General features: G+C 35.9%; 3 protein-coding genes across 9 annotated transcripts; 1 reads left to right on the top strand and 2 right to left on the bottom strand.

Annotated features, from left to right (window-relative positions):
* Nucleotides 1-91: 91 nt before the first annotated feature.
* On the top strand, nt 92-910 carry LOC110805472 (RNA polymerase II C-terminal domain phosphatase-like 4). Its single transcript, XM_022011082.2, has one exon. The coding sequence runs from the start codon at nt 92-94 to the stop codon at nt 908-910; it is 819 nt and encodes a 272-aa protein (XP_021866774.2).
* Nucleotides 911-9513: 8603 nt separating this feature from the next.
* LOC110805478 (protein PAT1 homolog) lies at nt 9514-17942 on the bottom strand. The gene is made up of 5 exons (XM_056837475.1): nt 17613-17942; nt 17085-17224; nt 14523-14579; nt 12990-13050; nt 9514-12159 (listed from the first exon to the last, which is right to left on the bottom strand). The coding sequence occupies exons 1-5, from the start codon at nt 17626-17628 to the stop codon at nt 10127-10129; spliced, it is 2307 nt and encodes a 768-aa protein (XP_056693453.1). The 5' UTR covers nt 17629-17942; the 3' UTR covers nt 9514-10126.
* Nucleotides 17943-18579: 637 nt separating this feature from the next.
* LOC110805475 (uncharacterized) lies at nt 18580-24675 on the bottom strand. 7 transcript variants are annotated; one of them, XM_056837482.1, is made up of 9 exons: nt 24524-24675; nt 24386-24439; nt 21849-22050; nt 21576-21776; nt 21284-21503; nt 20054-20743; nt 19832-19975; nt 18950-19032; nt 18580-18868 (listed from the first exon to the last, which is right to left on the bottom strand). In XM_056837482.1, exons 6-9 carry the CDS (start codon nt 20657-20659, stop codon nt 18865-18867), a joined length of 837 nt encoding a protein of 278 aa, XP_056693460.1. In that variant the 5' UTR covers nt 20660-20743; nt 21284-21503; nt 21576-21776; nt 21849-22050; nt 24386-24439; nt 24524-24675; the 3' UTR covers nt 18580-18864. The 7 variants fall into 7 exon arrangements, with proteins under 7 accessions (XP_056693460.1, XP_056693469.1, XP_056693470.1 ...); XM_056837491.1 differs by having other exon boundaries at nt 20054-20469; nt 20628-20743; nt 24386-24668; XM_056837492.1 differs by having other exon boundaries at nt 20054-20469; nt 20628-20743; nt 21284-21365; nt 24386-24668.
* Between the last annotated feature and the right edge of the window lie 538 nt (nt 24676-25213).

Raw genomic sequence — 25213 nt, 5'->3', positions numbered from 1 at the left:
AACAAACAGGTGCTGTAAAAAAAGAAAAAAAAAGTAACAAACAGGCGTCAGAAATTTGTTGAAACGCAAGATGAAACTAAGATGGACGATGATGAATTCTCTGTTTTCCTCCCTGCGGTCAAAGAACAAGGCGGAGGCTGCCGCTGGCTATCATCCACCCCCACCGCCTCCTCTCAAGGCGGTGGTGGCGGAAGTAATTAGCCCAAATCTAAAATTGAAGGATAGTTTGATGCAACGGAAGAAGCTATGCCTTGTGGTTAATCTGGACAACACTCTCCTGGACACAATTGATTGGTGTGATTTTACCAGGTACGATAATGATTATTTTTGTTTTTCTGGGGTTCAACGATTTTACAAACAAGGCAGAATGATCAATTTATTCGATCTTAAGATCAGAGTCAAGTTAAGGCCCTACATTCTAAGCTTACTCGAACATCTGCAGTCGTTGTACGACGTTATCCTTTACTCCAGACACTCACCTGCGTTTCTTGATCTGATTCGCCCAATGATCGATCCCGACGGAACAAACAATTTAGACTTAATCTCAGCGGAGGAAATCTGGAAAACGGATCGTGTCAAAGCTTTTTTGTCGAACCCAGAAATGGTGGTGATACTCGATGATACTGAAAAAGGATGGAAAAAGTATTCCAAAAATGTCATCAAAGTTAGTCTATATCCTTATTTTGTTAAGAATGGTAACACGAAGAAGATAAACAAGTCTGTTTGGGAGTCTTGGACTGAAATGAAGGGTAATGAGTGCGAGGAAGGTGGGGAGCTTCATAGGATTTCAAGCCGCTTAGGGGGTATTCATACTATGTTTTTTCAGCCTCATTTTGATTTTCAAGACGTTCGTCAGATTATTCAAAATCTTCGATCTAAGCATGCTCTTGATACTTTTCATCCAGGTTGATAATAACATGTGCTAAATGATCTAATAATATCTTATGTTTTCGATTAGGAACGTTTATTACTTTTTTTTTTTTTTATTGAATCGTGTATGTTTCTTTTATTATGTTAGATCTTGTGTTCTTGAAAAATCTAACTAAATGTTAAGGTTATTAATAGTATCCCGAGACATCGTCCGGTCCCAAAAACTAGTTACTTACTTAAATAAGAGCTAATTAAATGTTAATCATGACTAATAAGTCTTATGTGATTAAATAGTTTTTAGCCCGTGCGACACACATGTTACGTGCTTTTACTATTATGTTCATATGGATTCGGTGTTCGAAAACCAATTCATTCAACACTTTATGAAAGAATAACTAGTATTTGGGCCCGGGCGATGCCCCGGGTTGATACACGTATAAAATTTTTAAATAAATTCAATACTCTGTATTATTAAATTGTCATTTATTATATTTTGTAATGAAAAAATGACATATAATTTGATTTGGAGTAGTGGTTAATTGTTTGGTTTACAATTAGAGGGTCACGGGTTCAAGACTTCTACCACACATATTTACCATTTTTAAATAATTGTGTATGACATGGAACATTGAAATGAGATTCGTGCGAGTGCCACGTGGCACATAGGCTTGTTTATCAACGCCTTTTAATATATTAGTATAGATAATATATAAAACGCCCGCTCTATATTTCCCTCAAAAAAAATCTGAAAGAGCAACAAAAATGTCGATGAAAAGTTGAAAGTGAAAAAGGGAGGTTATGAATACGAAGAGTTTTTAAATTAAAATTTAAGAAGAGACAATTATTACCTTTATTTTAAATAGATAAAAATGAAATAAAATAAAGAGTTTTTAAGAGATGAAAAGTAGCTAGCATTTAAGTTTTTGCGTTTTAAAAGATTAGTATAGATTAACCAACATAGTTGTTTTAATTGCTTAGGGCTAAATTCGTAGGTGATGTGCAAAGCGGAATAAAAGTTGAAAGGAATATTTGCATGCAACAAGTCATTTGATTCGTCCCATAGTTGTCCGCAATCGAAATCCATACAAAGGTTTTATGATTTTTTCCTTGAAAACTCACTGACGACTCTTTTCTTTTTCATTCGTTGACTCATTTGTTTAAGTTACTATAAACCCTGATGCATTGAGCCAATAACACGACCACACGTGTCATACGAGCATAGGTTAGGGGGGAATTGACCCCAACTTTTATACTCCCTCTATTTCTGTTTAAGTGCATCACTTGCCTAAAATGTCCATGTTTATTTAAGTACATCACTTTAATTTTTAGCAACTTCCTCTGAGTACCATAAACTTTATTTCTTTACTGGTGCACTAGAGATTAATTCCTTACAATAATTATACACTATGAATTATTTTCATCTTACACTAAACAAAGTTTGTAAGCGGGTTTTATCAAAAAAAAAAAGTTTGTAAGCGGTAAGAAAGGTAAGTCATGTAATCATCCCAAAAAGCACGAAATAATAAGGTTAGTGAATAATAAAGAAATCAAGAAAAACGACTTGTTGGTATAAAGCTAATTACTTCTGCAAATTACCACAACTTCGTCCAAACACCAACCTAAGAACGGCATTCCCAAACCCCATAAATTGAATCAGAAAATTACAAGGAAAAATGAATTCAAATATTAAGATATAGAAGTACTTAGGTCTGTTTGGCAACACTAGCTGAAATTGAGCTGAAACTGATAAGCTAGCTGAAACTGATAAGGTAGTACTTGAAACTGATAAGGTGCTGAACTGATAAGGTAGCTGATTATGTTGTCTGTTTGGTAGAACTAGTTTTGTAGGAAACTGAAATTTTTAGTAGTTTAATTGACATTTTATATATTTTAACATCTATAATTATTTTAATTGATGTATTACTCCATTAAAGTTAGTACGGAGTAGTATCTATAATATGTCATGTTATGAATCTAAAAATATTTTTAATACAAAAACCAATATCTTGATAACTTTTAAAAGAATAAAAATTACTTTGTGCCCCATATTAAACTAGCAATGTTGTCAATGTATGAAGCAGTATTAGGGAGACCAAGTTCAGGTCAAGTTACTCGGGTCAAGTTCAGGGTTGTCCACTCTAAGATAAAAGGCCATCTCTGTACCCGGAGACTAATAGCCGTTCATGACGTTGTCGAGTTGGAGCACACAATAACCCAACCCATTAAACCTAAAGCCGAACCCGAGGCATCTTAGGTTATCCCTAAATCTAGACTGACAATTTTTGAAGGTAAAAATATTCAAGCTTGTTTGATTCGACCCTCCTGAGTCCTACTCCTGACTGCAGTATACTAATTGTATAACTAAGAACAAGGTTAGTCGCTTAAAACTGAAATTTATGTTTTATTTTGTGGAAGCTTCCGTATACGTGCAATGTATCCCTATTCCCTATACATTGTGTGCCTATTTGTTCTTAAGAAAAGCGAGAAGTCGAATTTACAATACTAAATCCACCACAAATACCGTACAGTGTTCCTAAGATGAATAGTCTTCCAAATTTTTTCATATTCTTTCTTTTTATCCTCTCTCATCCAAGCTAATATCATAATTTACAATCAAATTCAAAGAGAATCATTAAGAAAAATAGAGAGAAGTAGAAAGAAGCGTCATATACCGAATACGATTGTCGAGTTTCAGAGTGTCGAGTGCTCCATTGACAGGGGTGAATTGTGAAATATGAAGTTTAAATAGGGGTTCTTTTCATTATTTAGATTCTATTATCAATTTTCTTTATAAAGAAAAATAATAATTTCAAGAGCTGAAACTCAAACGTTAATCAGATTAACGTTTCAATATCAGTCACCTTATCCAACTTATATTTTATTTCAGCTACCTGCCAAACACTCCTAATTGTTTAAGGTTGTTAGGAAATTATGCAACTTTCTTGATGAATTAGATTAGTAGGAATAACAATAATATTTAAAATAACACACACAAACAAATTGATTATCCGATAAGTGTTATAATCTCTAAATACCGTGCAAAACTTTTACTGAAAAGATAAATAATACACAAGTGTTCACAACACTTATTGTAACTCACAACCTAAACGCACCCCAATTACACCCAAGAATTTTTCTCTAAAAATTCTTTTAAAGATTTTCTCTCTCTCTCTCTCTCTCTCTCTATTTCTTTTGTTTTTGGGATGATTTATCTCTCTCTCTATTTCTTTTGTTTTTGGGATGATTTTTACAAACAATATAACCTACGTTTATATAGTTTTTAGTTTGCTTAATATAGGTTGTTTAAATTAGCAAACTTTTCTTTCCTATCAATTTTAAGACATTGCATGCATGCATTCTAAGGATTACATTGATTTATTATTTTAACTAAAAATAATAATGGTTGTTAATATCCAACAATCTCCCACTTGAAGACTGATTTTAATCTGTCTTCACACCTTACTCCATGGAGTACAACTTTCTCGTATGTTACTCATGCATGCCAACTAAAGTGGAACATAACTTTAGTTTGTCAATAGTCACCGCCTTTGTTAACATATCTGCCGGATTCTTAGTTCCTTGAACTTTTTCCAATTTTAACACTTCATCCTCTAGTAAAGATCGGATAAAATGATATCGAAGCCCAATATGCTTTGTTCGAGAATGGAATGCTGAATTCTTTGCCAAGTGTATCGCACTCTGACTATCACTATATAGAACATTATTCTCCTGCTTGAATCCCAACTCAGTTAACAAACCTTGAAGCCATATCATCTCTTTACTGGCTTCAGTTACTGCTACATATTCAGCCTCTGTAGTGGATAAAGCAACAATCTTCTGTAACTGCGACATCCAACTAACCGTTGTATTTCCAACTGTGAATATATAGCCGGTGGTGCTCTTTCTATGGTCGACTTCACCTCCAAAGTCTGCATCTACATAACCTTGTACTTTTAATTCACCTTTACCAAAGTACAAACACTTCTCTGTGGTACCTCGTAGATACCTCAAAATCCATTTCACTGCTTCCCAATGAACTTTTCCTGGATTTGACATAAACCTGCTAACAACTCCCACTGCATGTCCAATATCTGGTCTTGTACAAACCATTGCATACATCAAACTCCCAATGGCTGATGCATAAGGAACCTTAGCCATATAATCTTTATCTTCCTCCGTCTGAGGGCACTGATCCTTGGATAACCGAAAGTGACTTGCCAAGGGTGTACTAACTGGCTTAGATTCACTCATATTGAATTTCTGTAAAACACGTTTGATGTACTCTGATTGAGATAATTGCAAAGTACCTTTATGTTTATCTCTTGTAATTTGCATTCCAAGAATCTTCTTTGCTGGACCTAAGTCCTTCATGTCAAACTCCTTAGGCAGTTGCTGCTTCAACCTTTCAATATCATCCATATTTGGACCTGCTACTAACATATCATCGACATAAAGTAGTAAGATGATATAACTGGACTGATATCTTTTAATGTAGCAACAGTGGTCTGCGTTGCACTTCTGGAAATCTTCCTTGTGCATAAAGCTATCAAACTTTTTATACCACTGTCTCGGGGCTTGTTTTAGGCCATACAAACTTTTCTTAAGTTTGCACACCATATTTTCTTTCTTACTTTTTAAGAAGCCTTCTGGTTGATGCATATATATCTCTTCATCCAGATCCCCATGAATGCAGTCTTCACATCTAATTGCTCAAGATGAAGATCTTCAATGGCAACAATACTCAACACTGTTCTGATGGTATTGAGTTTCACAACAGGTGCAAAAATCTCATTGTAGTCAATTCCTTCTTTCTGTTGGAATCCTTTGACTATTAATCGAGCTTTGTATCTCTTGCAACCATCATGTTCCTTTTTCACTCGATATACCCATTTATTGTGAAGGGCTTTCTTACCTATGGGTAACTCAATTAGTTCCCATGTCTGGTTTGAGATCAAAGATTGCATCTCATCTTTCATTGCAAGCTCCCACTTGCTAGCATCACTGGTCTGACATGCTTCATTATAACATTCAGGCTCTCCCTCATCAGTCAATAACAGATAATTCATATATTTTCTGTTTGGCACATGTGGACGAGTAGTCCTCCTCAATACTGGTACCGGACTAGAAGATTGTGGCATGTTGGACTGTGGCATAGTGATTTGTCCAATGGATTCATTTTGTTGAGGTTCCCTTACAATTGACTTTGTCATTGTACTATCCGGGACATAATCTTCATCAACAAACATCGGCCCACTCTGTACTGAGTCGCTGGCATCAATTTTGTGTCTATCCTTGTACATAACTCTTTCATTGAAAATCACATCTCTAGTACGGATCACCTTTTTGTTTTCATCATCCCAGATGCGGTATCCAAACTCATCCCCACCATATCCAATGAAAGTACATTTCTTAGATTTAGGATCAAGCTTATTCCTGCCTTGATCACTAATATGCACATATGCTACACAACCGAATACCTTTAAGTGAGATAAACTTATCTCTTCTCCACTCCATACCTCGTCTGGTATTTTGTATTCTAACGGAGTTGATGGTCCTCGGTTGATCAAGTAAGATGATGTGTTGACTGCTTCTGCCCAGAACTGCTTCGGTAAACCAGACTGTATACGAATGCTTCTGGCTCTTTCTGTCAATGTTCGGTTCATACGCTCAGCTACACCATTGTGTTGAGGTGTACCAGGTACGGTTCTCTCCATCCTTATTCCATGATCATAGCAAAACTTCTTGAACGTGGTGTCTTCATATTCACCACCATTGTCAGTTTTGAACTTTTTGATTTTCAGACCTGTCTCATTTTCAACCATAGCTTTCCATCTCTTGAAAACTTCAAACACTTCAGATTTATGTTTTAGAAAGTAAACCCATACCTTTCGAGAATGATCATCAATAAAAGAGACAAAGTAGTGCTTTCCTCCGATGGATGAAGTAGTTGTTGGTCCCCAAACATCGGAGTGAACAAGCTCCAACTTTTCCTTCTTTGGGGTTCTACCACTAGTCTGAAAGCTTACCCTCTTCTGCTTTCCAAGTATGCATTCCTCACACATGTCTACTTCAACAGACTGTAACTCTGGAATTTTTCCTTTCGAATGCATAAGCTTCATCCCTTTCTCACTCATGTGGCCAAGTCTTTGGTGCCACAATTTGGAATTTTCATTTCCCGCTGCAATTGCAACTGAACAACACGCCCCTGCTGTCATATAAAGAGTACCACTCTTTTTACCATGCGCAATTGTCATTGCACCTTTTGAAATCTTCCAATTATCACCTTGGAAGTTTGTAGTGTGGCCTTCGCTAGCCAACTGCCCGACTGAGATCAAGTTTTTTCTTAGGTCGGGAATATGCCTGACATCTTTCAGCTCCCAAACTGACCCATTTAACTTAATCTTCACTACACCTTTACCAACAATATCACAAGGTTGATCATCACCAAGATATACTTTCCCAAGGTTTCCAGGGACATACCTCTCGAAGAAATCTTTCTTCGAAGTAGCGTGGAATGATGCTCCAGAGTCTAACACCCAAGACTCTTCCTTGCTCTCCAGAGAGCATATCAACGCATCATCTCCTTCCAAGGTAGAAGTGATATTTGCTTCTGCCTTCGCTTCTTGATTTTTCGGTTCACTCTTGCACTGATTTTTGTAGTGCCCAATCTTACCACAATTCCAACACTCGATAGTTTTCGAGCTTGTTGAATTAATGGGAGTCCTTGATTTCGATCTCCAATTTCTAGATTTACCTTGATAGCTTGATATTCCACGTTCATTCCTTCTGGTTGAATTTCTTCCTCTTGACTCTGTATGCAATACTGAAGAGGTTGATGATTCACCCGACTCTCTCCGTCGGATCTCTTCACTGAGAACCAGATCACGAACGTCGTCAAATTTCAACTTATTGCTTCCTGACGAGCTACTCACAGCTGTGACTGTAGCACTCCAGCTATCTGGTAATGAAGACAAAAGTATCAATGCTCGAACTTCATCTTCAAAATCTATTTCGACTGAACTTAATTGAGTTGTGACTGAATTAAGTTCGTTGAGATGTTGAGCTACCGATGCACCTTCCGTCATCCGCAAATTGAATAACCGCCTCATTAAATGAACTTTATTAGAGGCTGATGGCTTCTCATACATATTTGAGAGAGCTTTCAAAAGACCTGCCGTAGTCTTTTCCTTTGCTATATTAAAAGCAACATTGCGCGATAACGTTAATCGGATAACTCCGAGGGCTTGTCTGTCAAGAAGATTCCAATCTTCATCTTTCATTCCCTCTGGCTTAGTTTCCGAGAGAGGTTCATAAAGCTTTTTCTGGTACAGGTAATCTTCAATCTGCATCTTCCAAAATCCGAAATCTGCACCATCGAATTTCTTGAGTTTTATCTTTCCTTCATCTGCAGCCATTGCTCCCACTTAAATCTAACTTCGTTGGATCGTATTTGACAATTCGTCTATGGATACGAACAGAATTTACCAACTCGGCTCTGATACCAGTTGTTAGGAAATTATGCAACTTTCTTGATGAATTAGATTAGTAGGAATAACAATAATATTTAAAATAACACACACAAACAAATTGATTATCCGATAAGTGTTATAATCTCTAAATACCGTGCAAAACTTTTACTGAAAAGATAAATAATACACAAGTGTTCACAACACTTATTGTAACTCACAACCTAAACGCACCCCAATTACACCCAAGAATTTTTCTCTAAAAATTCTTTTAAAGATTTTCTCTCTCTCTCTCTATTTCTTTTGTTTTTGGGATGATTTTTACAAACAATATAACCTACGTTTATATAGTTTTTAGTTTGCTTAATATAGGTTGTTTAAATTAGCAAACTTTTCTTTCATATCAATTTTAAGACATTGCATGCATGCATTCTAAGGATTACATTGATTTATTATTTTAACTAAAAATAATAATGGTTGTTAATATCCAACAAAGGTGACTTATCATATTAGCACCTAATGATTTAAGGTGACTGAAAGTGTTTACCAAACAGACCCTTAATATTAATATTAAGAGATTGAAAGATAGAAATTAAAGAAAAGTTCATTGAAGAATAAAATAATGATGCCTTGCTAGAACTCCTGAATCCAAGAGATGGGGAAGCGGGTATGTTCTATTCGACTTGTTTTGACTTATTTCAAACAAAATAAATTCAGATAAGTTCAGATAATATAAGTTCAGCAAAAATACGTATTTTTCAGACATTTAACACACAAATAAGTTTATTTCAGACAAAATAAGTTTTTTCAGATAAATTAAGTTTAGAGAATAAAAGTTCAGTCAAAACAAGTCAATAGAACAAAGCCTAAGCAACTATTGCTCAACCAAGGGACGAGCACGAGCACGAAGGCCAACCGGCATTAATGAAGTTTGGTGTTCCGCTACGGGAAAAAACTGGTTATTATGGGAGAAAAAACTACTGTTAACATCTTTTTCGAACAAACCGTTGCTATTCAATTTCACAAAATTATTATAGACGTACCTGAAAAAAAAAACACTACAATATAATAGAAGCCAAACAAATGTTTTTCTTCTAGTGTGGCCTTTTAAGAAATGAGGCCAAAATCAAAACCACATTAAACTTAACCATTAGTTTATTATTGTAACAAATAGGCAAAGACAAAGGCAATTATAAATTATAATACTCGAGTCGCCGTCTGTAAAATTACCCGGCTTACAAGGCAATCATCTCTTAGTATATGGTAGCCGTTCCCAAACTACAAAAGCTCTACAACTTGAAACCAAATGCTGCATCAACAGCTAAAATGGAAAGATCTACAACTTGAAACCAAATGCAGGAATAGCTAAAAAAAATGGAAAGATCTACAACTTGAAACCAAATGCATGAATACCTAAAATGGAAGGCCATAATCGAGCTTCAATGTGGATTTGCAAAATTCTCCAAGCTCCTTCAAACCAAATAACACAGGAACATGGGACCCGCTTATGAACCCTCCTGTACATCATCCTACTCTAACTAGAGAGCAACATCAAAAATAAGCTCAACCCAACAAAACTCAAAAAACAACTCTAACTTGCCTCTTACAGCTTCGAATTTCAGAGGGCGGGGTGCTTCGAACAGATTACAACCACTCAAGCAATAACATGAGGAACAAAAATGCTACAAATGATGATGTTATACCTTTGTCAATTATACACATGCAACACTGTTGAAGAATTTCTCCTCTGCGGTTTATTGACGGCTTCAACAGTTCATCAGACAAAATTCTCAACCACCTAAAGGCACAGAACGATGTGCAAAATCCAGTAAGAGTTTCCGTTGGTGCTCACTAGTATGAGGAAGACTTGCTCGTAACAGCTCAACTGGCATTTCCTTCTTAATAGCCTTAGCCAAGTCAGTGGCCAAGTTTGGCATTGCCAGCATTTGCATTGGCTGCACTATACTATCATACTTGCTCAAGCAATATTTGAGGAGTAGATTGAAAAATTCATTGAATGATGCCTGCCAAAAGGCTGGATTGGCCAAATTATAGCTGCTACCAGCATGAGTATGAGTGTCTCTAAGTAACTCAGCAGCTCTGTCAAGAACCGATTTCACAACAACAGAGGCACCATCTCCAGCAGAACTCCCAATAGGCCGCAGTGGAGGCTGCTCTGACGAACAAACAACTGCAGCGAGACAAGCACCGAGCCCATTAAGATCCATCTCGTTTACACAAGACGATACAACTTTCACAAGGTAAGCAGTCACCTCAGCAGCTGCTTGATCAGATGGATACACACCAAACAAGAATCTCAAATGACGAAAAATGGCCATGCAAACAATCCGGTGGAGCTCGCTTCCAGAGGAAACAATACCTAGGAACTTTGCAAGAAGTTTCCGTCCTTTGGGGAGAGAAACTATTCGTAGGAATACAAGATCATCCTTTGGAGCTTGACTATCTTCTTTAACAAGTGGATCTACCAGCTGTAGTGAGGCTGCTAATCCTTCTAGCTGGCTTTGCCGCCTTTGTCTCAGTTCATTACCACCATCTGGGAATTGATTAAATCTAAGGAAACGGTCTATATCATCAATATCAAGAAGAAGACAAAGACAATCCTCGATAGTCACTCTTGCTGCCAGCATAGGTTCTTGTTCAAGGGGTTTATCAATTACTTTCTTTTCACCGCTGCTAGAGCTAGTTGAATTCAGGGGATCAACTTCGAGAAGAGGTTTTGGCCTGCGGATAGATGAGAAAGGAATCCTTCCCAATGCCTCAACTTGGAGAAACGGATGGGGTTCATCAGTAGGACGAGCTCTTGAAGGAAGATCTCTGAGTTGAGTGGGGCAAAAATGATGTTTCAACCTTGCACTAGCAGATTTTTTGAAAAGACAAGCTTGGTGGTAGAAATCATCTACATATGGGTCATTGCTGTGTGTCGCAGCCAACTGCATCCTAAGAATATTTTCAAGTTCGTCTGCAGTCATATACCTTGACCTATATACTGGCCACCCACCATCATTCCTCTGACCAATGGTATTGAAACCCTGTTGGGGGTACCGTAAATTTTGTCTATTTCTCTGCGAAGATTTAGGTCTTTGATCTCTGAAATCAGGGAGCCCCATCATTGCATCAAATTTGTTCAACATGGGCGGTGATGGAGACATATGGGGACCAATAAGTTGAGAATGTACCCCAGTTAGATTACCATAAGGTGGAGGACCTGGATGGTGCAATCGATTTTGCTGCTGCTGCTGCTGCTGTTGAGATATCATCTGAGGCGGCAATCCATTTTGATGAGGTAATTGGTGCTGCAACATGTTGTTCATGAGGTTGGCCCGATTCAACCATTGGCCAGGAGGGCGAGAATCCATCGAATGGCCAGGAGGGGAGAAGTGAGGTAGATTTGCAGCAAGATGAGAACCATGAGGTAAGCCAGTCATAGGACTAGGATAAGATGTTTGTGAATGCAGCGTCATTTGTGGTCCACCAGACAAGTATGGACTGTTTGCATGTGAGTGCTGATTTGGTGAAAGTATTTGTGGCCTGCTCCCAGAAGAAGGATAGGAGGGGAAGGAAGACCTGGGCATGGGGATCGGTTCAGTGGAGAAATTTTGATGACGTTGAGGAAGAAGCTGAGGTGGGGGCTCAGGATATGATGATGTTCTGTGCAATGGGTTTGACTCGGCAGCACGAACTGAGGAACCATATGGCTGTGAAGACCATTTTTTGCTTTCAGGCCCATCTTCTGGATGATATACTTGCTGATCATACCAGGTTGAATAATCAATATCCTGTGTCCACTCAGCTGCAGAAGAACCTGAAACAATTAAAAGGTGGTTGAGACTTGAGAGAAATCGATGAACTGTAAATATAAAAGGGATCTATGATAGCAAATCATACCACAGTGAATTCTTGTTATAGAATAGAGAAATAGTGATCGAGCACATTTACTGCTTTTAGCATTTAAATCTTTTAAATGTAACAAGCTAGTGTGAAAGCATTATAAATGATGTTACCAACGGTCAAAATTCAACGTACTATAGACCACAATTGCACAACACTATCTCCTCTATGCTAAATAAAATATTGTATGCAAAAAATCTAAAAGAAGTACAAATAGAAATAAACGTAGAGGTGGTGCTTGTTGGATAAGATCCAAATATATAGGCATTTCTAACGTTATTTTCTTGTTTCCTCTTACACTTTCTTCCAAGCACCATAAACAATTATCATGCTCATGTACAGTTTCAGGACCTTCAATGGTGTATATTTTGTCCTTGCTTTTATTACAGTCCGATAAGATCATACTGGAATACAGATTAAATTCTGTACACAGAAGCAAAGCAACAAATGTAACTCCACTCAAGTACAAATAATTACATAATACTAGTACATATATACTGAACGTCAAGGTCATTTAAGATAAACAAAATGGCTCAGTCATTTGGAAAGATTCAAAAACTCTGAAAACAGTCAATATTTTGAATAATTCAACTCAACAACTATAGTAGATTAGCTTAGGGTTACAGAAGCTTGATTTTACATTATAAAAAGGCAATGGACTATGGGCTAGCAAGGAACACAGCAAGGGTCCAAAACCTAACAAAATCAGTGTAACAAAGTTATGAGATATATGCTTGTACTCACTTTCTCTGGACCCCCTATCACTAATAAATCCAGCTCTGGGTTCACTGATTGTCCTGTTCAGCTGCATAAAAATGAAAATGTGAACAAACAGAGCAACCAAGATCAACTTTTGAAAACAATAAATGCAGAAAAGAATCTTCAATGGCATTCGAAGCAGCAACGTATTTAGGTGAGACTAGCACTGGGACTCTAGTTTCACTCAAAAAAATTCATGGCAGTATTAGTGTGTCTTCCCTTCCTATTTACTAAATCAGAAACACTAGGAAAAGAAAAGAGCACATAAATAGAGAAAACTTGATGAACATATGGGAAAAAATTATCTTCGGAAGGGACAGTGATTAACAAAAGGCACAGTTTCTATATACTTTTCAAAAGTGGGATAGACTACTTTCACCAATAAAACAATAATGTTTGATAATTATGTGATGAAACCAAAGCAAGATTTAAATTATCAAGGAATTTTAATAGCATACTTGACTTCCATGTGGTCCATCAGAAAGGTTAAGAACGTCTGAATTTCATTAAATAATTAACATTCAGTTAGTAGACGAAAACATACATATACTCATCAACCATTTTGCAGCAATGGAAATGTTAATTGAGAACCTAAACTACTCAGGCCCGTTTGGTAAGTGGTAATAAGTAGCGGTAATGAGAATGAAATTGAATGGAGTTTTGCAACGGGAAGTCCCGTTGCAATGCCCATGGGTAATGCAAGACCATTCTCAAACAAATGGTTTTCTTCACAAATTTCCATTAACACCCTCAACCACTGATAGTAATGAAAATTTGTCAAGAAAAAGAGACAGTTTGGACTCTTAGGAGCACCATCATCACCATGGAGACTGGCAAGAGATTTTCCTACAAAATTAACATATAGATACATAATGTTACCGCCATTTTTACTACTCACCAAAATGACCTAAAGCAATTTGATTTTAACAAGTTGCATTGAAAATAATTCACAAGCACAAGAGCTCCAGAAAACCTAAAGATTAGAAAACAAAAAAGAAAGGGGGACACCACAAAGACTTCTATAGAACAAAGCTCAGCTCCTGAAAACTCAATATTGGATTTGCACTCAAGTGATCATGTGAGCCTTAAGAAAACAAGAACTACAATTAAGAATAAGAAACAAACCAATACTAATGCTTGTAGTATCTTTCAAAAAAAAAGATAAGCAATCAGCTGTTTTTCAGACACAAAAACAACTCTTCAAACTCAACAGAAACTAGAAGCACGGCCATTTGCTGCAATGCATCAGCTTTGTTGAAGTCTTTCTTTAATTTACAGGATTCACTTGCCATGTGAGATCGATTCTTTCAGGAACTCTCAACCCCATTTTAAGATAGAAGTCTATGTTAACTGTAAAACATTGCTCTTTCAGAAAGTAACTACTTTGGTAGTCTATGCACTGGAAACTAAGAGAAGCAAAGGGAAAAGAAGGCCACAAACAAACTGGATTGACACTTTTACATATACTCAATAATATAATAAAAATCATTAGGTAAAATGGGTAACCGACTAACTAACCTTTGAAAAAGCGCCACCAAGATCATCAATATCAGAAAAAGATCCTATGACATCAACCTGCAAAAAAAATTCAAAATGACAATTATGTTATGATTCAATTTAGGCGCTCCTAGAACAATTACAACACCAAATCCGTTTCTCTTTCTAGTGTTTTCCTCGTGAACGAGAATTTCAGATTCTTTTTTAAAAAAAGTTGTTCCATTTTGACTGGCACGTTTGCTAACGCACAACTTAGACCACTAAAATATTTAATTATCTATAAAAAATTTGAAATTACGAAAATATACTTTTGAGACAAATCTAATACACTTTACATTACAAAATTTGATTTCATTTAATAGTAAAAGAATAGGGTCAAATGAAGGTGAGTGAATAGTGCAAAAAGTCAATAGAAATCATTGTGCCAAGTTGAGTAAGAGGGTATCAAGTGAATGGACCCCGACCCAGAATTATGAAGATAACCACCACCATGATTTAAGCAAACCTATGATGCTGAGTTCAATAAAATATGACAAGAAGTCCAAATGGAAGACCATTCAATTATGAGCCAATATTGGCCTTTAAACACTAAGTTTGGCAACAGATTTTAGATTTTTAGATGCTATTCAAGTCAAGGATTCCATAAGGGGTCAACGCAGGATCAAAGGTGTGCTTAATATTTCAGTAATGCATCGAAGAACATCATTTGGTCTTTTTTCGTGGTATTCATAATAGGAAAATTCACTGTCCTTTCAATTTTTCAAGGCCATAATAAAAACTTCTACTAAATTGAATACCATAAATAACTATGATGGCTATTAAGCACAATAGAGTAGTCGAGTAGATTGATCAAAACTGAGAGATCAATACAATTTGAAACTTTGAAGATGGATCAAGGTTTGAAACTTTGAGGGGGGTTACTATCTTCAATACAATTTACCCAAAAGAAATAAAACACTGAACATTTCCACATCTTCAAAAAAATTTGTGACCGAATATTCTCCAATACTAATCTATTAAACCTATCCTTTAGGAAAATCACTATACTTAATAATATTTTAAGAAAACATCTGTCAAAAAACACAGCCACTAGCTTGTCTAGCTCTAAAGGAGCACATCATCCACAGTTCAATTCAAAGCCAGAAACTCTATCAATTACAAATTGAAAAACAAAAGGCCTTTCTTTTTTTAATTGCATTAATGGTTTAAAATAAATGCCATTAAGCTATATATTGTTCTATTACATTTGGGGTTTATAGCATAAGACTGTATGCTTTGTGCTTCCTTGAAGAACCTGATATTCACAACCTACCATCTCCTATCGAGCAGAGAAAGCACTAATGAACTTACCATCGGAAAATGGAAGGAACTTAAACAATTTTGGAGGGAAAAGAGTTCCATCCATAGAGTTTATCTAGTTTTACATAGAGAATACTCCAAATACTATAGTATATCATGCCAAATTCGTCTCTCGAAATCTTTCAAGATTTAAAAGATATTACTCCCTCTTATTCAAATATAAGGCTTTGCCTGGTTACCATATTTAACACGTTACAAGTTCCATTAAATTTAGTTCAAATTGCAGTAATACTGCATATGGACATTTAACATCTCATCATAATAGCCTATAATCTTAAATTGGTAATAAAGTGACATCAAGAATTCTAATGTTGCATCAAATACTAAAGCAAACAAAATGGTTACGACCTGCCTAGAAAATCTGTAAACATTCTACTTCTTCCCAGCGATAATATCCATGCACTTATCACATTGTAAGTTTTATAATTAACGGTTTGAGTATCAGTTAGTATACTACAAATAGAAAAAAATTGGTAAAAATGCATTACTAATCACTCATTCACAAAGTAAAGTAACTAATATACTACATCAATTCAGTTGGTTGTTCATCACTTGAAACATTCCCTTGGAAATACCAAAGATACATGACTACCAGCATGGCTGGAAAATCCACTATCCCATAAACCACTAAAGGCAAACTCAGCATATGAAATAAAGATACAGATAGATCGCTTTGCCCAAAATACACAATAGAGGTTGCATCTTCTTTATCTAAAAAGAAACTGAACTCATATTTTAACTACATTATATTTATCACCTATGTTTTCCAGTAAACATCCAAAAAGACCAAAGCATTTGCTACAGAAAAATTGACCTTTGATCTCCACTCGAATGACTTTCTAGATCCCTTGAACCTTGGACACATATATAAATTTGAAGACTTATCCAGAAAGGGGATGTCATCATTTTTCAGCCCAATTTATCTTTGACAATATCGACGTAATTCACTTCTAGAATAGCCAATCATCAATAAAATATAGTATGATGTTCCTTTTTTAAGAGACGGGTCTTGATAAAACTAAGGAAACAAATTTGACAAGTACTTTAGGATATCCGAAATTGGAAGTTCAACCATTTTGACAAAAAATGCGAATAATTAAATTGGCTAGCATGCATTCTACAGGAGAATAGAAACAATAGAACCTAAACAAGAGGTTATACATATACAAGCAAAAAAAAACACCAATTTCAATCAAATTCCCATATGCAATTAAAGATATACACCTCTTCTTGGTCGAGTTGATAATCGTCTTCAATTCCACCTACAGGTATAATTTCCTCATCATCAAGCCCTCCCAACTCCACTTCTTCCACAATATTATTGCCGAAAAATTCATATTGAGATGCATCAAATAATCCATCACCTGCATCATAAAAACATGAATAGCCAGTTTAAAACTCCTAATCAACTAACCGATCCAGATACCGGGTTATCTCCGTTCAGGTCACAGCGTACCCAGAATAGTTAACTTTCTTAATATAGTAAAACGCTCCCATGTCTCTTCTATACAATTAAAAGAAACTTAAAGCAGCATATTGCACAATAATGAATTAATTTGCAGATGATAAATTTGCAGAAAAATTAAACGAATCAAAGAATCCAACAAAAGAGAAAAAGAGCATATCAAAGTTATCAAGACTATTAACAAGTATCGAAAAAAAATCTACAAAAATGAATCAAAATTAATAAAACTAGAATTTGTAAATGCCTAATTTAAACTTCAAACTTCCAGTTTTTCCTTCCATACTTACCTAGATTCCCTTCCATAGTCTGCCAATTGAATCACCACCGATTTTGACTTTTCAAGAAGCAACAAATCCACCATCCATGGTGGCTGGTAATTGGGGCCTTGATGTTTTCAGTTACCAACGACGGAGGAGAAGGTGGTGAGTCGGGGTTTACGGGCTGCAACCACCACAAAAAGGGTTTTAGATCTGGTGGTTGATTCTTCTGGAGCCGATGAGGGCGGTGACAACTGTGTGAAGTGGTGGAGAGAGAGAAGAGGGGGGGAGAAGAGGGGGGTAAGTGTATTCTCAAATAAGCGGCTGAGAGCACAAGTATTTGAACATCGACCGCTCACAAATCGATTCGAACCAAATATTATCACACTTTTATGTTACAAACTCGATCAAATACGGAGTACAAGTTTCATAAAGATTTATACTACCTCCATTTCGTAATATTACATCGGTCGTCATTTGGGCATTATTCAAAAGTTAGAAGTAAGTAATTAAATAGGCCAGAAGGAAATAGAGTGGGAATAAGTTCGTGAACGGGGTCTGCCTACCTGGAGTGCAAGTTATTATTTACCATGTGTGAAATGCCAGAAATGACATTATGTGAAACCACAAAATTTTGATACAAGATATACTTATAAAGCACATTAAAGAGGACATTAAGTATAGGATTCTTAGTCTTATGAGTTATGACCCAGAAGACAAGTATAGAGCTTGGTTTGAGTCTCTTTTTCGTAATTAGTTGTTGTAATTGTTTATACAGGTTCCTATCCGAGATGTTTTATTTTATGGTTGTTAGTTTCTGGTCCTTCTTATAAGGTTTGGAAACATAACTTGAACTTAGGGGGTAAAAATACTGTTTAGGTTTTGAATATATTTGCTACAGCTTAATTACCAAAAAAACAAACTTTGATTATCTTTTTTCACCATTATGTAAGAAAAAAAAATATAGTCAAGTGAAATATTGTTAAATTCATACCAATTCGAGGATTCCAAATATCAAGTTTTTCATAATTTTTACTTATATGCAAGATATATTAATGTCTAAGAAACATGTTGTAATACATGAAAACATAAATGATGCAAGTGTTATGAAACGGAGGTAGTATTAAGTTATTAACTATTTTAACTAAACAGAGGCAAGGTCGGAAGAAGCCTCCAAAGGCAAAGGCCCTTGATTCATTCCTCAGTTTGTTTCCCTTCCACAATGCTGCTTCCTTCCTCGGTTTTACTTTGACTCTGTCCTTACCCTTTTTAGGAACATGTGTCATCTGTAAAGACAATCGTCAATCAAATACTACTCAATAAAAGGTCAATTACAACTAGACATTAGAATGATAACTTGTATTTACCTCTTCATCACTAAGAGGGTCGATGTCCCTAGGACTCTAGGAGCCTTTGGATGTTGGTTATCACCATACGCAACATCAATACACTACATACAAAAGAACTACATTACATTACTACATTACATATAAAATGATCTAAACTCACTACACATTAGAAATGTAAGATTTTGTACAACACATTACTCGGATTACAGGAAATATATAATAGACTACACAATATATATAATATACATATTTACATTTTATGTTGTACATACTACGAAGTATTATTGTGGCAGTACCGTGTATTGTACATACTATGCAATTGGTTAGGACGTACTCCGTACCTTTTAAATATAACTTATAATTAATGCAATAAAGTAGTTACCCATTTTGTACGTATCTCTATTATATAGCCACATAATTGACAAAAAAACATAACTATTACCTATTACTCCCTCCGTTCCTTTAAGTTGTATCCATTTCGGAAAGTGGGGGGTTTTTAAGAAAATTGGAATCTTAGTTTGTATTGGTATAAGTGTAATGATTGGGTGTAAGAAAAATGATTGTATGTAAGAGATTATAATAAAAAAGAATTGAGAAAAAATAATAAAGAAATAAGGTAAGAGAGATGAGTGATAATGATGGGTGATAAAGGAGGTGAGAGAGTGGGTATATGGGGAAGGGAAAATAATTAAATAATAGGGGTGGGGAAATTTAGGTGGGAATATGGTAGAATCTTTAGGTATTTTGGTAATTAGATAGAAATGTAAGGGTATTTTAGGATAAAATGTATGTCCAAAAATAGAAACGATACAACAAAAAGAAACGCTTAAAAAGAAAACGGATACAACTTAAAGGAACGGAGGGAGTACTTATTAGACTTAATACAATTTCTACACTTACCCCAATGTATCCGTAGTCTCCTGTTGCTCCAGGAAATCGGTCTGCAGACTTGGCTTTTTTTATCTCCTCCATATTCCATGCCTTTGACCTTGGGCACAAACCCCATTGCACTGGTCTTCTTTTTAGTCGACCGAGATAAAATATCTGCAAACATAGATCAAATTAAACTTATATATAACACACAAATCAACTACAATTTTGTTGCAATGTTGTTAATCTCACCACTAAATACAGGCTGCATCCCCCTATTCCTTTGACCCAACCAAATGTATAGAAATCCCTACAGAAAACTTTCACCTTTTCCATAAAAAAATCATACACAAGCTTGCACCAGTCATATTCCCGAGCCTTCTTGCCAAGTGTGCACACATATAATAACCCCGAACTTAACCTTGCACATTGTGTTGGACATAAGACCATTTGTAATGTAGCAATCAGAAACATCGTCTTAAATTCCTCCTCCTCGTTCTCTTCCCAATAACCCTCAAGTCTTTTAAGGAACCTTGGATTAACTGGAATACCGTCAGTGATAATAGCAGGACGAGCACTATTAGGGTGATTACTCTCCCATATCTGCCCGTATTTAGATAGTAAATCCTCCACGAGGGTTTTCATGTCTTCATCAGCCGAAGATCCAGACGTTGGGATAACCTTCTTACCATGCGGAATTCCAAAAATCCAACGAACTTGTGTTTTGGACATGGGTATTTCTAATCCATCCGGGGCTGAGAATACCTCGCTTAAGGGGTCTACCCTAGTCATAAGCCAATAAACAAAGCTCCTGGGCAATTGGAGGCCCACCAAGTTATATAGCCCACCAAAACCCATTTCTTGAACCCACTATCTCCTCCGATTATCAAACTTGTATAGCATCCTTCCATATGCTTCTACCTTACAATTGATTGTAGCCGGCTGCACGTTGGTACATAAACCATATAGCGTAACATTTTATATTTAGTTACAATAATTGCATCTTTAATATTTATTATATATTAGAATATTACACATATTCAGTACGATCTTAGAATAATATTCATTATATATATTTCTAATTATACTACAATCATACAAATAAACAATGTTGTCTAAACATTATATTCAAATTTTTTAGATTTCCTACTTTATACTACAATCTTACAAATAAACATTTTAGTCTTAACATTATATTCAAATTTTATATATTTTCTAATTTATACTACAATCTTACAAATAAACATTGAAGTCTAAACATTATATTCAAACTTTATATATTTTCTAATTTATACTACAACCTTACAAATAAACATTGAAGTCTAAACGTTATATTCAAACTTTATATATTTTCCATCCATTACTTTAACCAATCTTATCTACACTTTATCTAAAACTGTAACATTAACAAGTCATAAAAATCGCTTAAATACCAAACCAAGTTAGGCAACAATAAAACCCTTAATACTTTTAAAATCATACCCCGTCCATTGTATTTCTCGTGCTGCATTTTCAACACCGCACGAGCTTCTTTGACTTCACCACCCTTGGTGAAAGTATTATCCTACAACACATATAAAATACATGTTTAGTACGGTATAATCGTTGTTCTACATTTACACACAACCTTGAATACTCGCGCCTGTAGGATCACTTTCCCACTTATAGTTGTAGCATTCGTCTTATCTTTGTTCTTCGCACCCTGCCAAGTACTGCCATTAATGCATGTAACAATTTTTAATTTTACAAATTTGATTCAAAACAGAGAACTCACCTTCGGTCGTCCTCTCTTTCGTTTTGTAGTTGTACTCATCTGCGGCTACACAAGATCGTCATCACCTTTGTTGCATTCTAACACTTCATTAAAATCCTCATCTTGACTGTTATCTTGTTCACTACTATTTACTTCACTTTCAACACCTCCACTAACATTCAAATTAAAATATTTTCGTGGTCTATCTTTGTTCTTCGCACCCTGCCAAGTACTGTCATTAATACATGTAACAATTTTTATTTTTACAAATTTGATTCAAAACAGAGAACTCACCTTCGGTCGTCCCCTCTTCCGTTTTGTAGTTGTACTCATCTGCGGCTGCACTGTCTGCACAAGATCGTCATCACCTTTATCGCATTCTAAAACTTCATTAAAATCCTCATCTTGACTATCATCTTGTTCACTACTATTGACTTCACTTTTATCACCTCCACTAACATTCAAATCAAAACGTTTTCGTGGTCTACTCATTTTCCTGCACATTCAACTAATATTTTAACTATAGAATAACTTTCATGTGTAATTCAAAAATGCAATTAAATTTATTGTGTCTACTCATTTTCCAGCGTGCCAATCAAATTACATTTTTAACTACACTTCAGTTATTTGCATTTGCTAAAACTTAATGATAGTATAATTTTTTTTGTAATATAATACAAACATGCAATTCAATTTTTCGATCTGGTTAATTCACTACCAACTTAATCAAGTTACCAACTCATAAACAAACACCATTAATTGACGAAAATGTTTCGGATAGTTTATTCCGATTTATACTCAACATATGTTTCTTTCCCTTTCCACAAACTTCAATCTACTTTTAACATCCTATGCCCGGTGCTACGTCGAAAGCACATTGAAAACGCAAATAATTATAACCATATACATATAAAATAACAACAATGGAATACCAAATTGCCAATCTTCGGGCATATTCCTTGGTAATCAAAACCCAACGATCTACTCCACCGTCCTAAAATTATAGTCCTATTTTCTATTTCGGGCGTTCCAATTTATATTCCTGTTTCCTTATTGGATATTACTTTTCCCACTTTTCCATACATTATATTCCACTTTTTACACTTTCTCATACATTAAGTCCACTTTTCCATACACTTTATCGCTTTCTCATGCACTTTTCCTTAAACGAGTGTATTTAAAAAGAGAAACACTTTCCTTTGTTGACATGTTTTGGTCTCCACTTCCAATTATATTAATATTTCTCTCTTTCTTGTAATCCTACTACACTTACTCACATCATCTTTTTAATATAACAAATAATTCAACCACTACTCCACTTTCATCTTATTTTAAACGGATTTTTCATGAAATGCCCCTGAGGTTTGTGTTAATGCACCAAATACCCTTAAACTTTCCAAAATGCACCAAATACCCCCGAGATTTAGTATAAATACACAAAATGCCCACAAGGCTAACGGACGTTAAGTCCCCGTTAGCGTATGTTTACATTTTTGCCCTTAATAAACTGTTTTCTTTATTTATCCTAACATTAACCCTTAATTATATTAATTAACCCTTAATTACATTAATTAACCTTTAATTATATTAATTAACCTTAATTACATTAACTAATCCTTAATTAAATTAATTAATCTTTAATTAAATTAATTAACTATTGTCTGAAAAAATCAATTACCCCAAAAAAATTTGGATTCTCCATTCCAACCTTGTTGTTGCCTTTGTTCTGTCTCCTCAAGTCAAACCCCTAATTCCTCTCTCTCCATTATCAACACCAACCATAGCTCCATCCTTGCAACCACCTCCATCCTCACAGAATCAACGAATTAGAGGAGAGAGAATGCAGCCATGCCGCCACCACCAAACCCCACCACCGCCATGCCACCACCATCAAACCCCACTCCCCCTTCCTCACCGGCGGCGTTTCCCTCCCCTCCCCCACCTTACCCACTGCTGTCGCCACCACCAAACCCGCGTTTCCCTCCCCCTCACTTCCCCCACCTTCCTCATTCCCCACTGCCGCCGCCACCAAACTCCACTTCGCCTTCCTCGCCGGCGTCGTTTCCCTTCCCCTCACTTCCCCCTACGTTACGGTCAAGGCAACTAGCAACAATGGTTGATTAAAATCCCCCATTACTGATTTGGGGATCAATTTTTTGGGATCTGGATTTTGAGAGAGGAAAATCGATGTATGTGTTTGTCTGGCGGTGGCGGTGGCGGTGGCGGTGGCGGTGTGGGGTGGTGGTGGTGAGGAAGAGAAGGGGTTAGCATGGCGGTGTGTGGTGGTGGTGAGGAAGAGAAAAGCTGTCATGGTGCTTCCAACCCAGAAAAATTGGCTGCCATTTTTAACAGGGAAGAAGGAAGGGGGGAGAGAGAAAAACAAATGAAAAAAGAAGAAATTAAAAGGAAAAGAGAAAAATTAAATTAAATTAAAGTTAAAGTTAAAGTTAACGGATAAGTTAACAGAGTTAACGGAAAATAGTCATTTTGGGCATTTTGTATATTTATATTAAACCTTAGGGGTATTTGGTGCATTTTGGAAAGTTTAGGGGTATTTGGTGCATTAACACAAACCTCAGGGGCATTTCATGAAAAATCCGTATTTTAAAACATTCAACTCACACTCCAAACTATGTGTCAGTCAAAATATATCTCTTTTTAAAATAAAATACAGAGTGAGTAGATTGGAAAATTATACTCCTCCTTCCCTTATTTGTTTGTAACTAATTATTCGACCTATTCAACACAATCAATTTATCCACAGTATTTCTTAGGGGAAGGGAAGTAATTACCTTAAAACATTAATTTATGTAGATTTGAAAAATGATTACCTGAGTGCATGTATATCCAGGACCAAGATGATGATTGGAATTGGCTCCGTGCAACTGAGAGAACTTGGGATTTTCCGATGAGAGAGAGAACACAGTAAAGACTGAAGAGAGCAAATTGGGAAGTTATTTCTTCTATACCTGATTCCAGCGCTGCCACACGATCGAAATGGGAAGTCAGTTAACCACAGTTGATCACCAATGGGATTGGGAAATCGCTAACTATGGAGACTGGAGTTGGAGCTAGATGGTTCCTAGTTTAGTTTGTTTCTGATTTACTGTTTGTTTATTTTCTACTCTGTACTTCGTAGTAGTTTTCGTAGTTTTGTTTCCTTTCCCTTATGGGCTTGGCCCATCTAATGCACCCAAAAATAAAAGTGCAAATATGATTAACAACAATATGCTTTACCGAGTTTGCCTTGGCTCTTTACTGTAGTAGAGTCACCAGACCTTGACAATCAGTCTCCACCATCCTTCCCGAAAGCCCGTATCAATTGCCTATTACGGAGTATTCCCTCAATATTTTAAAAAGAGATATACTTTAATCAGTACATAGTTTTAGGAGAGTGAGTTGAATTTATTAAAATAAGATGAAAGTGAGGTAATGGTAAATTATTTATTATAGTTAAAAGATGATGTGATTAAGTGTAGGGACCACAAAAAATAGAAAAATATTAATATGTTGGAAGTGGGGATCAAAACATGTCAAAAACGTAAAGTGTATCTCTTTTTAAATACGGAGGGAGTACAACCTAAACAAAACTTATTACTCCCTCCGTTCCGAATAGTGTCTATTCACATTTTTCACTTTATTAAGATAGAAGGTAAAAA

This window comes from Spinacia oleracea, chromosome 1 (assembly GCF_020520425.1).
Source record: "Spinacia oleracea cultivar Varoflay chromosome 1, BTI_SOV_V1, whole genome shotgun sequence".
Lineage (NCBI taxonomy): Eukaryota > Viridiplantae > Streptophyta > Magnoliopsida > Caryophyllales > Amaranthaceae > Spinacia > Spinacia oleracea.
This window is presented reverse-complemented; position numbering and strand designations above follow the sequence as displayed.

What these genes read in the sequence shown, in the direction of transcription:
- LOC110805472 (XM_022011082.2), top strand. Translation starts at nt 92, where the DNA reads ATGAATTCTCTGTTTTCCTCCCTGCGGTCAAAGAACAAGGCGGAGGCT.
- LOC110805478 (XM_056837475.1), bottom strand. An exon ending in TTGGTGGCGCTTTTTCAAAG is followed by an intron (nt 13,051 to 14,522) that starts GTTAGTTAGTCG and finishes ATTTTTATGCAG; the next exon opens with CTGAACAGGACAATCAGTGA. An exon ending in TGATAGGGGGTCCAGAGAAA is followed by an intron (nt 12,160 to 12,989) that starts GTGAGTACAAGC and finishes TAATTGTTTCAG; the next exon opens with GTTCTTCTGCAGCTGAGTGG.
- LOC110805475 (XM_056837478.1), bottom strand. Translation starts at nt 20,659, where the DNA reads ATGGGTTTTGGTGGGCTATATAACTTGGTGGGCCTCCAATTGCCCAGG. An exon ending in GATGCAGCCTGTATTTAGTG is followed by an intron (nt 19,976 to 20,053) that starts GTGAGATTAACA and finishes CTATGTTTGCAG; the next exon opens with ATATTTTATCTCGGTCGACT. An exon ending in GAGACTACGGATACATTGGG is followed by an intron (nt 19,033 to 19,831) that starts GTAAGTGTAGAA and finishes TTTTGTATGTAG; the next exon opens with TGTATTGATGTTGCGTATGG.